This window comes from Dermacentor variabilis, chromosome 6 (assembly GCF_050947875.1).
Source record: "Dermacentor variabilis isolate Ectoservices chromosome 6, ASM5094787v1, whole genome shotgun sequence".
NCBI lineage: Eukaryota > Metazoa > Arthropoda > Arachnida > Ixodida > Ixodidae > Dermacentor > Dermacentor variabilis.
The window spans coordinates 111,521,901-111,536,698 of NC_134573.1; the positions used below are offsets into that span (position 1 = coordinate 111,521,901).

At 45.4% G+C, this 14,798-nt stretch overlaps 1 protein-coding gene across 3 annotated transcripts; it reads right to left on the reverse strand.

Moving 5' to 3' along the window:
* Window positions 1–1,798: 1,798 nt before the first annotated feature.
* Window positions 1,799–13,520, reverse strand: LOC142585034 (sulfotransferase 1E1-like). Of its 3 annotated transcripts, none has more exons than XM_075695477.1 (2): window positions 13,399–13,514; window positions 1,799–3,057 (listed from the first exon to the last, which is right to left on the reverse strand). In XM_075695477.1, exons 1-2 carry the CDS (start codon window positions 13,421–13,423, stop codon window positions 2,090–2,092), a joined length of 993 nt encoding a protein of 330 aa, XP_075551592.1. In that variant the 5' UTR covers window positions 13,424–13,514; the 3' UTR covers window positions 1,799–2,089. The 3 variants fall into 3 exon arrangements, with proteins under 3 accessions (XP_075551592.1, XP_075551591.1, XP_075551590.1); XM_075695476.1 differs by lacking the exon at window positions 13,399–13,514 and adding an exon at window positions 4,084–4,238; XM_075695475.1 differs by lacking the exon at window positions 1,799–3,057 and adding an exon at window positions 10,743–11,754 and having other exon boundaries at window positions 13,399–13,520.
* Window positions 13,521–14,798: the final 1,278 nt, after the last annotated feature.

Consider the following 14,798-nt stretch of genomic DNA (forward strand, 5'->3'; position numbering starts at 1 on the left):
ATATAAGTTAATTATAATATGTGAAAACAAAAGATACAATTATTTAATGACAAGCTAAACCTGCAAAACGTCCTCATATTTTGGAATGCAACTTGTTATACCTATTTCTTAGCCCTCCCCTTTCCCCGGCGTCGAGTAGAAGGCTAGAGGAGTTAACCTCGGGAAGACTCCTCCCGTTTCGCAAATTTCTTTTCTCTCTGTTTCCAAAGAAGTTCCACCACACTCGTCGCTACAATTTAAGGCTTTCTTGTCTGTTTTCCGAATGTGTCCTTCCTTCCAAAGTGAGTGAAAACGAGTCTCAATTCTCGAGCGCATTTCATTTTAGAAAAATAAATCAGGAACATAAATGCACTTTTATCGAGGCATAAATTTGTAACCCACTGTAGAATTCAGAATAGAAGAGCCTTGGTTTACATCGCTTTATTTATTTAGTTGAGTCGTATTTATTTGCGTATCACAGTCACGGGCACTTTGCGCACATGTGTGCAATGTTATTGACGGTTTTGCGGATGTGGTTTAAGCGCTGTTATTATCTTACCGCACAACATCTGACTTCATCGTTGATTAGCTGCAAGCAGCTGTAGCGCCGTCCCTGTGATGTCGTAAGATTGTCTCAAAGTTAGGGGCTTTCCGAAGCTTGAGAAGTGATAACAGAAGGAGTCTTACTTGCTGCATGGGGACTTGGCCTTGCAAAAGGTGCCGGAAATAACTCTGTGCTAGCGTAGCTTATGTAGTGCGGTTGGGTCCGAAGCCCATCACATCTGGATTTAAACCGGGGCGAAACAGACTGCGCGTCACCTCACTCCATGTTCTCCTGTTATCTGAAACGCAGGGTTCTCAATTCGCACTCCAGCTCCGTGCCACGGATAAATTTGAGTAGAAGCCGAAAAAGCTCTCTCCTAAATATCCGCTGTCCTCGCGGGAACAAAGCGTCGCTTGGCAATCTATGCGGGGCCATGTTGCGCTTCAGTACACCAATTACCACTTTACGTTCGTGATCAAATTTGGGACGGTCGAACAAATAATGGTTGACGTTACCGGGAGACACGTTGCTGTTCTACGCTTTGTGTCCTTGGTATGCATGACATCCCTGGCGCATCCTATAGGATGCGCTATTACGCATCCAATAGGCAAATTTTGTCGAACAGCTTACGTAATAAAATAACTCGGGGCCTGGTTTCTGGCAACCAAGAGGCGGCAAAAATGTAATAATATGAGGCATTCTTGACGTGTCCAAACAAGTTCTCTATAATGCGTATCTGGCCATTTTCGTGGGTCGATCGCTAAATGTAGCGTCGTCTAAAATGTCAGGTAGGCACTGGATATGTGCCTATTCTCAATGAACCTTTTTGACGCCTAGTTGGGTATGTGTCGTTGGGACCTCTGAGTATGTACCAGTGGGTATGCTTCGCAGAGTATACGTCACTGGTTATACTGCAGTAATCAATGAACCTCTCTGATGGCAACTTAGATCACAGAGTATCGCAGCAACAACAAACAACACCATGCGCTGCCCTCCGCATCAGTTCACAACACGTCCCAAAACATTGACGGTTCGCTGCAGAACAGTTACATGATTCACCAGAGTCGTTCTCTACCAAACTGAGACTGCTCCACATTTCATAGATGTCTACTGGACCTGACTCTGCTTAATGTTTTCTTTTTTTCAATAATCGCTGTGACCGATCGCCGAAAGGGGTATTGGACAATGACCTGGTATGCAATGCTCTTCATGAAAATAGCAGGCCAAAATACATATCGCGTGTAGGAAGGTGTTGAAAAGTTTTTCACCAGGAGCTGGATGAGAAGTCAGTCTTTAATAACAGGTATTGTCGAATTGCAAACACAAGTTCCTGTATATATCAGTTGCCCCAGAATAAAACAAGTTCAGAATAAAATTTCGACAATTTCGCCGCTTTTGATACACCGGAATATAATCTAGGACTACCACCACAGAATGAATACGTGCTTGATTCTAGACCCTATAGTGCAGTAATGTGAGTTAGCTAACCACGACTTACGGCCCCACCGAACGTTCTCACTGAACTACGTAGTCAGCGCTTCGTGAAATAGGCTGCTACAATTTGCCTCAGTCAAGGAAGTTCATGTCCGGCCACAGGTTCGCGATGTCGCTGCCTTCGGTTTCTCTCTTGAACTTATCGTTCAGGCGTTTGAGCTGTTCTTGAGAGAAATGGTTCTTCCAGTCTCCCACAATTCCTTTCCGGACATAGTTGACCTTGTTTGCCGCCTCCACGCCAGCAGAATGAATTCCTTGATGAAATTGCCGGAACCCCTCGTACTCTGGACCTTGGAATTTGAAGCTGCCGCGAAAGAAATCTTGGATGATACCGTTGGTGTACTTTTTCATTTCGTCCACGCTGCTGTATTTCACGACGTCACGGAGCCGTTTGCCGTTGTCCTTCAGGAGATTAGCTTCGTACTCAGCGCCCATAAAGCGAGCGATCCTGAGAATGAGTTCTTCGGGGTTCCGCTTCAGATCCTCGTAAACGACGAAAAGAACGTTGGGATCCCGGCTTCGCTCGTACCAGTCCTTGTAGAAAGTGAAGAAGTTGCCGCAGTCGATCTCGTCGTTCATGAAGTGCTCAAAGGCGTCGTCAAAGGTCCCGTTGTAATGGTACCCGACAAACGCGAGCCAGTGGTATTGCAGAGAAACGATGACGTCACGCGGGTTCCGTGCGACCACGAGGTATTTAGCCTCAGGGCTGTACTGCAGCAGCTGGACGGGCAAGTGAGTCTTGAGCGCGCCGGGTTTCTTCATCCACTGCACGCACTCGGCTCCGAAGGCCTCGATGTACGGACTGGCCCGGTAGAATTCCTCCGCGTTCGACGGCGGCACACCTCCTGTCTGGATCAGGTAGACCACGTGCTGGGTCCACGTGGTGCCGCACTTGACGTACGTGACGATGTACAGATCGTCCTTGGTGGGTTTGTACTTGCAGGCCGATTCGATGCACTCTCGCGGAAAGAAGCCTGGCAGCGGAACGTCCTTGTAGTACTGCAGAGCGGGCTTGCTCGACTTCGCCACATTGCATTCAGCTGCGGTTAGATAACACAAGAGGTATTAACGCTTGAGGCAATTTCGAGGGAGCTTACCGAGTGTTGGAACGAGAACAAATATTTGGAGAAATAATGAATGAGTCCCCCCCCCCCCCCCACGAAAGAAAAGAAAGTTAACATTGCATTGGTAATACGATCTGGGCCTTTTTATACATGGAAAGAGTCATAGTTTTCGTTTAGCAGTGTACAACATTAGTCTTGACACCTAGCGTAAAAAAAACATCTTAATTCTTTGAATGTTCTGACATTCCTGCAGACTGTTGAATACTGTATTGGTAAAATTAAACCGAACATTTATCTCGCTCTAACCAAACCCAAGCTATTTCTTGCTTCAGATTGATGCCTGTCAGTGTTTGCGATTTTTAAATATAAACCGAAGATTTATCTTGCTCTAACCAAAGCCAAGCTATTTCTTGGTTCAGATTCATGCCTGTCACAATACTTGCTGAAACGAATAATGAATTCAATGAAAAGCAAAACAAAACATGTGCTTTCTTTTCCAAGGCGCTAATAAGATTAAGACTTTGGGTTTTATTCATGATACACAAACTAATGATAACTTTATAATTTCTTTTAACACGGAAAAGCAACCGCTTGTGGGCAAACTTGCTCTCCCTATTATTTCATGAGATGCATTTTGTTTCAGTTTGAAGACAATGAACTCTCTTGCTTTGACGCCGTTGATTACATTATTGTTTTGAACGGTGCATCCATTCTCTGGGCAGGCAGGAAAGTTGGATTTTAGCATTAACGGACAGACACTATAATTTATTTTATTAAAAGAACTGCAGAAGGCACATGTCTTGCTCATGGATGAATTCATGAGCATGCGGCGGATTCTTAGCTTATCAATAATTCAATTAGTCTTTTTAGGCGTGCGCAGATTGACATCTGCGATTGGTCAGACTGCATTGACACCTCCGATTGGACAAGAATGGAGCAGATGAAAAAACCAAGATCATTTTTAGAGCCTAATAAATAATGAGAACATGCAACGCTACTCACAAGAATACTGCTTTTCTGGATTCATGGTTTGCAACAGTCCCAAAACAAGATTGTCAGGAAAGCTCCGTGCCAACGTAACTTTTGTGAATCTACCTCTCCAACCACGTCGAACACCTCACACTGGAGCCTCTGGTATCGAGTGTCACTCACAATTAATGTTGTTTTTTAGCAGCGGAGGCTTTGTAGAGGTCGCTGCATCTTCTATTGTCCTCTCCATATCGTTTGTCCCGCTACACAATAAATGATAAAGGCTATCTGGTGCGGCCGAAGTGTTATGACAAACACGTCGTTTTCTCCTACTCACCAATTTTGAGTCAGGCTGACAAGACGATGATGAGTGCATCCACCCTCATAAACATCTGACTACAATAATTCTTGATGTCGTGAGTCTGAGAGGTATTTCGTCATGGTTTAAGAATATAATAATGGAGCTACAATATCTCCTCTTTTGTTATTTCGTCGCATACAACTTGTGTTTGCTCTGATCTGTGGAAACTGGAGTCATCACCGCGTTCGTTCGCATCACAAATGGAGGATTGTGCTGAGGTGGTGGCGATGCGTGGCAGGCAGTGGTTGCTAAGGTCACAGGGAAATCTCTAAGATAGCCAGGAAAATCATTTGAGTGGGAATAAATTTGCAAAAGAGAGAGAGAGAGAAAGAAAGGTGTTTTATTTTGATTGGGCCCGCGGAGAGGCTGTAAATTTGCAAGCGTCTCAGATTAGAAGAATATACGGGGGCCAAACCATTGCATGAGATGCTGATTGAAAGCGTGGACTTGGTCATCGTGAGGAAATGCCACGTTAGCTCACACCTGCTACCCTGACGAGGACAAGTGTCTTTGTCGTCTAAACGATGGCTCCGCGCTAATGTTTTCCGTCTTTGGTCGACGCTGATATCATCGAGATTCCGAGTTCATTAAGAACTGTCTTGCTTGGTTTCAGGAGCACCGAGGAAACCGACTTAATGGGTCAAAGTCTCTGATTCATTATTACTTGACTTAACGATCTCGTGAAGCATTCTTGCGGCACTGCCAAAATAACATAGGTATTTTTCATAGAGATTCAGATGTCGTCCTTCATGTATACGCAATCAGCTTTCTTGCTAACAGAAACTTCAGATATGAAAACATTACCTATTTTGTGTCTACCAGAATTGGTAAGAATCCATTCAACCAGACAGAAAGTATGTTTTATGAAAAATGGCGTGAAATGCAATAAAACAAGTGAGCACACTACGTTGCGACATACTGCTACCGAGAAACAACAGCCAGCAGCTTACCTTTCAACTCGCTTTACTAAAAATCTTTGCACATATTATTCAAACTTGCATCGCATGTCCAATATAACGTGTTTCAGGATAGATTAGGCATGCTTTAAATAGAGTTATTTTAATCTGTGCTTTTAATCTGTATATCGGCAACCACAGTTGTTTGGCGTATCTAGCCATCTTTCCGTGCTATATAGTTTCGTAGGACATCTGCTTATGTTGTCCTACACAGAACAGCTTGGTTTTTAGCGCACGGATGTCTGTGTTGTCGGCTTTCTGCCGTACCTCAAAGGCTCTTGCTCTTCGCAGCACGACTATGGCATTCCATCACGCCATCGCCTGCCAAACTGATGTCAATGAAACGCAGTATATTCGCGGAGGTTCAGTCTTTCCTTCCGTCAGCTTGTGTTGCGTGAGTCTTTTTAGCCATTCAGCGCTGCTTCCACCGCGAAGCCTTTCCCCCTCTCGGGTACGTGCCTCATGGAGCAATAACAATGAAAAGCACAAACGAATGGTCTCTATTTCGCCTTTCATTTTTAATGTTTCCGCCCGTTTAGGCTGTTAGTTCCAAAATTCTGATAAAGCCAACTCGCCCAATTACTGATCTTATTAAGCGATATTAGACGCTGTTCGCTATCGATCATGAGGTCACTTAGTTTTGCTCCCTCGCCAACTGACAAAGGAACACACGAGGTTAAAGTATGACTAATAAGGGGCGAATGAGACGTCCTCCTAAACGTAGCTAAGTACTACAAAGAAAACCCGTGCGGGTTCCTGTAAAGAAAAGCCTCGCAGTTGAAGAAATATTCCTCCTGGTCCGGGACTCGAACCCGGGACCACCGCCTTTCTGGGGCAGCCACTCTACCATCCGGGATAACCAGGCGGCTAGCAGATAGCAGGGCGAAGTCGAATTTATCAACAACTCGAGGCAAAGGCAAGAGTTTGACGTAATAGTTTTGCAGATACCGGTAAAGTGGAGAGAAGTGATTATTAAGGTGGAAATGAGAGGTCCACCGAAACGTAGCTAAGTGCTACAAAGGAAACACATACGGTTTCCTCGAAAGAAAAGCCTCGCAGTTGAAGAAAAACCAGTATGAGTTTCCTTCGTAGCACTTAGCTGCGTTTGGGTGGACGTCTCATTTCCCCCTTATTAATTACTTCTCTCCACCTTGCGGGTTTCCAACAGAGCTATTACGTCAAACTCTTGCCTTTGCCTCGAGTTGTTGACAAATTCGACTTCGCCCTGCCATCTGCTAGCCGCCTGGTTAGCGCAGATGGTAGAGCGGCTGCCCCGGAAAGGCGGTGGTCCCGGGTTCGAGTCCCGGTTCAGGACAAATTTTTCTTCAACTACGGATACTTTTCTTTCGAGGAAGCACGAGGCAGGTGGCATGACGCTGAAGTTGACGTAGCAGTCGGGTCGGAGCTGTAGAGTGCCACAGAACCGCTCGTACGTTGAAGAGGGAGAAGGCCGTTCGCAAAGACAGAAGCACCACTGCTTTTTGTGTGCTGAGGTGCATTATTCATTGATCGCCGCAGTCTTCGTTTTGAGCGAAGCTGTTAGCCTCTAGTTGGTCGCGATTTTTCGTGCGCTCGTTCTTGCTCATCGAAAAACAGTACCGCCATCTAGTGGCCGCGTCCTCTCTGACGGACCTCAAACGACAGCTCGAAAAGGGCTTTGTCTTTGACTTCCCGCCTAACAAAATTATGTTTTCTCGAATACAGTATACCAAAGTATACTAATAACAAGCCGAAGATATACCATGTCTGCAGCTTGTATGTGAGTTTTATTTAACAAATTTTCTTACGCAGTTTACTTTGAGAAATTAGCTTAGTACGCTAATGCACTTGCGCTTCGCGGAGGGCCAAGAAGAATGAGTATATGTGCTGCCATCCCACACACGTGCGCGCGCGCGTGACGTATGTGTGCGCACAATGTATCTGCGCCTGATGCGTGGGCGCTCAGCCCGGGCCGTTGCGCCTGTCGCACAGCGTGCGCTGCCACCGTAATTGACAATATGTCAAACACCGTTTCCTCGTAACAGAAATATATTTTTTTCTTGTATCTTCGAAATGCAATGCAAAACTATCGTGTCTGCAGCTTGTGTGTAAGTCGTACCTTACAAATTTTCTTACGCAACTTACTTTGAAAAATTCAAATAGTTCAAAAAGGCACTTGAGCTTGGCGGAGGGCCTAGAAGAATGAGGATATATGCTGCACTTCTGCACATATGCATTCGAGAACGACGTACGTCGCTTGTGGTGGTAGTGCTTGTCTAACGTCGCCTAGCGTCAGTTGGGGTGGTGGCACTTTTCTAACGCCAGCAGCAGCTTCGCTGTAGATCCATTTTCACAGGGTGCAATGGAGGCAGATTTTTTTTTCTCTCTAAAGAGCTCAGTCGTTTCATTAAACGACTGGATTCTTCATAGAGGTATTCCTGCGCACCAGAAAGCCGTCTATACGAGTGCTGATTGGTTATTGTCTTTTTATTTAGTACGCTTACCAAGACGGAAGAGTAGATAATCGAGCTAATAAAGGCACCTGTACGGAGGAACCACAAGGGTGACCTCTTAATCATTTTTAATAAACGTTTGCTCATGTCTCCCTGTCCGCGTTACTAACGTGAAGTGGGTAATTTGCTGCCATATATGTTGCTAGGCCCTCAGTAACCAGATGGTAGTAACGGTAAGGTTATTTAAAATAACTAGATCGGCATGTTCTTGCATAAAAGAACTAGCTTCGTTAAATCTAGTAATATGTGTGTTCGTGCAAACTGCGCAATTTTAGAGCGCAGCGTTCTTACAGCGAGCGTCGGCGGCAGCGGCGTAACCGAGCGAACGAGTACAACGGCGAAATATGAAAGGGCTGATGAAAGACGCCAGCCAAGAACAGCGGAAATCAATGAGAGCGGCTCCTTCAGTGACGTGCGCGCGGGAAAGTGCTTTGAAGCGGACCCGCCCTAGCGCTGGTGCGCACCCGCATCTGGTCTCAGCCGGACTGCTGGTTTCATGCTATCGTCTGCCGACAAGCCCGAGCCCTGGATACCAGAACCGTTTGGTGAACAGGGCCATGCTATCGGCTCAGGCCCTCGCTAACCTGGACTGGGGACAACACCCACGTCTGACGATTCCACCAATCGGCTCATTTCTATAAATAAAGTTTATTTCTCCTTTTATTCCTCAGGTAAGCACTAATAGTTGGCGTCAAAGTTTAGAAATACGTAGAATCTCACGCGCCGTGGTTGTGTAGTGGCTTTGGCGTTGCGCTACTAAGCCCGAGAGCATGGTATTATATCACAGCCGCGGCGGCCGCATTTCGGTGGGGGTATAATGGAAGAACGCCCGCGTTCCATATTCTGGGTTCACGTTAAAGAACCTCAGCAGGTCAAAATTGATACAGAGTTAACCACTGTGGCATGCCTCATAATCATATTGTAGTTTGGCAAGTAAAGCCTCAGAAATGAATGAAAGAAATAAACTTTTACTTCCGATACAGTGTTCCCGAGTCTTAAATGGGGGCTCGAGAGCAATGTGTGTGCCATAGTGGCTTGGCCCTGGCTTTGGCGATCAGTCAGATCTACAGATCACAGAGCTCCTGTCACGGGAATGGTCTGGCTGTTAGGATATAAAGGTCACGAAGAACAAAGCTCTTTATACGGCGTGGTCGCGCACTCTCTGCAATGTCCCAATGTCCATAAGCTTAAACAAGTAGATCGCTGTGTGTGAAGTATTCTTCACAAAGACCGCCTGCGATAAGTCGCAAGCTGGAATATATAGACATGTGATTTTCATCATTTTCAGCATCGTCACCATCTTAGTTGCAAAAGGCAACAAAAAATGCTGCATAGCGTCAAATCTTGACATTATTTGACAAAATATAGCAACATAAGAAGTTATTATCGTAATGCCATCGCTTATCTGCCGTTATCCGAACTCGGCACACGGCAGTTATGTCGAAGCTGTATTGCAGCAAACTCAGCGTCGTTAATGTACCGCCTGAAGTCGTTTGCGGCAACAAAGTAAGCATTATCGAAACAACAAAAACAGGCACGGTCGCACAAAGGTCTGTCGCATTCTGGACTGCCACTACGGACACACTGTTTTCAGCCAGTGCATATACCTGCTGCTTGTGCTTGACAACGTTCCGACACGGCGTATCTGTCTAACGGGCAACGTGAACATTTGAGCGAATCGACGGCCGTGATTAACAACTTCTATTGCAATACAGGGCACATGGAAATAGAAAGAGTAAAACAATAAGTTGTTGAGCGATGTTGGTACTGAAGACAGTGGCGAGCTGTATGACGTTACATAACGAAAGGCAACACTAAAAACTAGCACTTACCGGGGTGTTCCAGACAAACCAGGAAAAGTAGTCGCCGTACCTATATCCTTATGTAAGCCATCTCAACCTTGGCGATAGGACGCACGGCAATTTCCTTCGGACGTTCTGAACAAAGTAATAAGAAGGCTCATGTTTTAATGGTGTGAAAATTTAATTACCGTGTTTCTAGCAAATCAGTGTTTTTCTCTATAATTAACCGTAACTTATGCTTCAGAACTTCAGTTTGGCCTAGTTGGTGTTTAGTATATATATTACTGCTTACCATATACCGCCCATGCCGGTTTTGTGTTCTCTGCCGGTGTCTCCGTTTTTATTTGCGGTCAGTATGATACGCAGTAACTTCCGCTTATTAGGCTTTTTAAGGGACGGAATAACGCCCGTCTCAGATCTAATACTCGTTTTGTGAAGGTATGAAAATCTGCCATTATAGATGCTGCCATTATAGAGGGTGATGCTCCTGCCATTGAGTTGGTTGCTGAATGAGTCTAGCAAAAAAAAAAAAAAAAACTCAGCAAAGGACGTTTCCTTAATTGTGCGACATAGCGCTGTTTACGAACGTCGCTACGAGGCTTGCCGAGGCACTAAGTCGTCGTACCGAATCCCGGCCACGGCGGCCGAATTTCGATGGGGGCGACATGCGAAAACACCCGTGTACTTTGATTTAGATGCACGTTAAAGAACCCCAGGGGGTCGAAATTTTGTGAGTCCCCCATTACGGCGTGCTTATTAAACAGAAAGTGGTTTTAGCACGTAAAACCCCATACTTTTTTTTGGCTTGCCGAGCACTCGTTTGCCAATCCTATACCACGGGACGTATGATGCGCCTAATAAAGAGAGGTTCTAGAATACAAGCGATGGGCCCCGCGCAGTGCACTTTCGACTGGTTCATTTGAAAGGCCAGCCGGGATCAGACATAGTGTTTACACGAAGATGCAATAAGAAATCGTGCGTACTAAACTGTTGCGACATACGAAAAGCGATGTTCATTTTGTGTCGACATCACAGACATTGCACTGACGAATCGTTCTTTTTTTTTATTACTAACTTTTTCTCTTTTTTTGTGGTCGCAGTTCATTCTTCTCATTCATGGAATCCCATATCCGGCCACAGTTTAGCGATTCCGCTCCCCTGCGTTTCCTTTTGGAATTTCCACTTCAGCTTCTTCACCTGTTCGGCAGACAAGCAGTTCTTGTAGTCTCCGACCACGCCCTTGCGCACGTAGTAGATTTTGTCCGCGCATGCGCCGTGTCCATCTTCTCGACCGCGCGCGCTGTGTACGACTTCATGAAACTTTCGTAGGCCTTCGTATGCTCCTCCCTGAAAGGCGAACTCGGCCGCGTAGAAGTCGTGGATCATGTCGTTGGTGTACGTTTTCATCTCCTCGACACTACTGTACTTTAGCACGTCCTTGAGGACCTTGCCGTCGTTGACCAATAGACGTTGCTCGTACTCCGGCCCGAGGAACCTGGCGACCTTAAGTATGGCTGCCTCCGGATCTTTCTTTACGTCTTCGTAGACTACAAACAGCACGTTGGGATCGGCGCTGCGTTCGTACCAGTCTCGGTAAAAAGCGAAGTAGTCTCCGCTCTCTATGTAATTGTCCATGAAGTTCTCGAAGGAGTCGTCCAAGCTACCGTCGTAGTCGTAAGCGGATATCATGAACCAGAAATGGTGCATGGACACCAAGACGTCGAATGGGTTCCTTATAACGACGATGTACTTCGCCTCGCGGCAGCAGCGCATTTGATGTAGCGGAAGGTGGGTTTTGACGGCACCGGGTCTCTTCACCCATTGCATGCAGTCAGCGCCACAGATCTCGATAAACGGTGAAGCCTTGTAGAACTCTACGGCACTAGCCGGAGGCACTCCGTCGTTTTGGATAAGGTACACGATGTGTTGCATCCACGTAGTACCGCACTTGACGTAGGTTACGATAAACAGGTCGCCCTGGCGGTGGACGTAGTCCATGGCAGACTCGATGTACTCGCGATGGAAGTAGCCCGCAAAAGGAGTGCCCCTGACCATCATTAGGTTAGGCTTCTTTCTGTTGTTCGCCTTCAGCCCTACACAAGAAACGAGAAAATAGTTCTTTTTTCTTCTTTTTAGTAAGTTCACGCTTGTTTACCAGGAATAGGCAGACACTTTGCAAAATTTTTAGATTTGTTTCTCTGCACAGAGAAAAATGCTTCTGCAACCTGTTTGGTTAATTAACTGCGGAAGAAATCATGGGAATAACTGCATGTTTCAATCGTGTTCCCGCACGCACTTCCCACGCAGTGGTTTTCTTACACTCCCTTGGCTTGCTATCCCACGTTCGCCTTAGTTTATGTATGTATGTTGTTCCACAACAAAAATAGTGTTCTATTCTATTCATCCCTACAAGTGCATTAGAAGCAACCACGTGGAAGAAGCTGCTAAGCACCAGGTCGCAGGATCGAATCCTGGCCGCAGTGGCCGCATTTCTACGGGGGCGAAATACGAAAACACACGTGTACTTAGATTTAGGTGCAGGTTAAATAACCCCAGGTGGTCGAAATTTCTGAAATCCCCCACTACGGCGTGCTCCATAACCGGATCGTGGTTTTGGCATGTAAAACCCCACAATTCACGTTTTAACCACGTGGAAGACCAGGCTGCATCTAACTTATTTTGTTTCGAGAACGGTTCTCGTTGCTGTGGTGCAGAAATTTTAACTTTTGCAAGGCAGCTTGGTGGGCCTTAAATAGTTTGATAAATATCTGTTGGTTACTGGAAGACAATTTTCCTGCGCTTGCTCGCTTCGTTGGTTGTTTACGATTTTCTTTGCATCTAGGCACCGACAGATAGTTTCCGGTAAATTTACAGAATGTTCAAGAGCAGCCAAATAAATAAACAACGCACTCACATTGAGTCAGAGCTCCCGCATCAGGTTTTATGAATTACGAGCTTCCACAACACTCAAGATGCACCAACAAGCAAGCAATGCGATCTCGCCGCCGCTCTATGTTATATTAGTCGTTAGTCAAGGCGCACGCCAGCTGATTCGTAAGCTACGGAACTGTGAACTGGCTGTCGACATATCCGAGCCGTCTGATTCGTTAGGAAGCGCTTATCACCTCAAATGGGGCCGATGTAAGCTGACCAATAGATACAGTTCTATGAAATAAATATGCGTGCTCGAAGAAATTTCCGCATTTCAGACCTGTCATAGATGAACAGGGGATTAGCGGTGCTTGTGCTAAGAAAACCGATGGCACCATGCATAAATCCAGTACGAGTGTTTATGAGCAATTATAGACCATCAGGGTTGATTAGGAATCGCGCGTACACACCCAAGTTCACTGTATCCTTATAAGGTGGGCTCCAGAAGAGGTAAGAAGAAAGAACAAAAGGACAGAATGTATTATTCCTTCTTTCTGCATTTACTCTTACCTACAACGATATGCATTAACAGTTGTGCACCACCAACAAGCCCAACATCACACTTTGCTGAACTACACTGCTTATCTTATTTCTTTAATCGACTTCTAGTTCTTAACTTGAAGCTTAACTATTAATGAACGAATTTTGAGTCTATTCAGTGTATTTCATTGTATTTCTTATAGCTATTCATTATATTTGTAACCTTATCTCTCTTTAATTCTACTCGAAAAAGAAAAAAAGAATGGTCAGACTTTTTTGATGTGCTGAATGGAAATACACAAAAGGATATTTTTACTAGAACTTACTCTCTCCTTCCTGCGTGTTGCGCATCGCGCCGGTCGCGTGGCTTAGCTGTCAGGACATCCGTGGAAATTTCACGTATTCGTCCAGAGCGAAGGGAGCTCTGTAACCTTGTGCTACACGTCGATTGCTCGGGACGGTCTAATCAGGCAAAGTCAACAGGGCGTTCTTCTCTGCGTATATCAGTGTAGGCAATTGGCCGTCCTGTTGGGAATGCAGCCAATGAGAGATAACGGTATCGCATCCTTGTTTTTTTTTTTTATTGAAATGAATAATACGAGAAATTGGCGCCTTTATGGCGGCGCCGGCTACTACTTGTCACTTAGCAAAGAGGAAAATATGCGCAAAAAGGGAGAATTATGTCACTAAGTATGGCACTCAGTAGGACACCAGATAAATAAAAACTATGCAGTTCAACAGTACATGAATCGCAAAGCTTTATGCATGAGTTCAGAGCCCATACGCATTTATAAAGTCAAATATTTTCAATAGCTATAACAGCGAACACAACTAATTACACTGCAAGCACAAAATACAAGTAATTGCACATAGTATAAAAATCATAATCACCACATAAATCAATTTTGAACACAGAACAACATTTATATCACTTAATTAGCTTATTAGGACACGCTGAAATTTAATATTTCCCGGAAATCTTGGTGTCCTCGAAAAGCATCTTGGAAACAAGGAGTGCTCTTTTCTGAAGGACTGCTGTTGGCCATGGACCAGGTATCTTTTTCAGAGTGAGTGCTCTTTTAGCAAAAATAACAAATTTGCCTGCGAAACCCTTTGTTGTGAATAACAATTAGTACATTCGTGGAGGAGAAGGTGCACAATTTTATCGGGACACTGCGATCTAGAGGCACGCTTTATCCTGTATAAGAAGTGTCGCGTAAATGCAGGACGAAGCCGCAGGCGATGCCCTAGTGTTTCAAACTTTCTGTTGTCTCTCTCACATTTACGGTGACCATAGCGCTTAGGCGGCATGGACAGTAAGGAACAACAGGTACGGGGGGCGGGTCTTCAACTGCGTTTTTGCATTGAGAAGTGATGCACTTATACCCGACGTAGCGACAACAAATAGCAACCCACGGAAATAGTCAGGGGTTATCACCGCACTTCAAGTCCAACAGAGTCCATGGAGCTAAGCCATTTCGTTTCTGGTCAGTGGCTGCAGACGCGGCGCTGACACAGCTAGCGCTAACTTTTGCCACCATGCGCACTCCACGACTTGCCACGTCACTTTATTCCCATTTATGTACAACATACTGCAACCCTTGAAAAATAGTTCACAACCTTCATCATAGCAGCGCACCGATAAATGCCACTTAAGTACATCGCCGCGCATCACCACACCGCAGTGAATCACCGCGTGCTGACAATGTCGCATAGCGTCGACTAA

Excerpts from the sequence above, each read along its gene's own strand:
- LOC142585034 (XM_075695475.1), bottom strand. The coding sequence starts at position 13,423 with ATGCGCAACACGCAGGAAGGAGAGA. Across the intron at positions 11,755-13,398 it reads CAACACGCAGGAAGGAGAGA|GGCTGAAGGCGAACAACAGA; the intron begins GTAAGTTCTAGT and ends TTTCTTGTGTAG.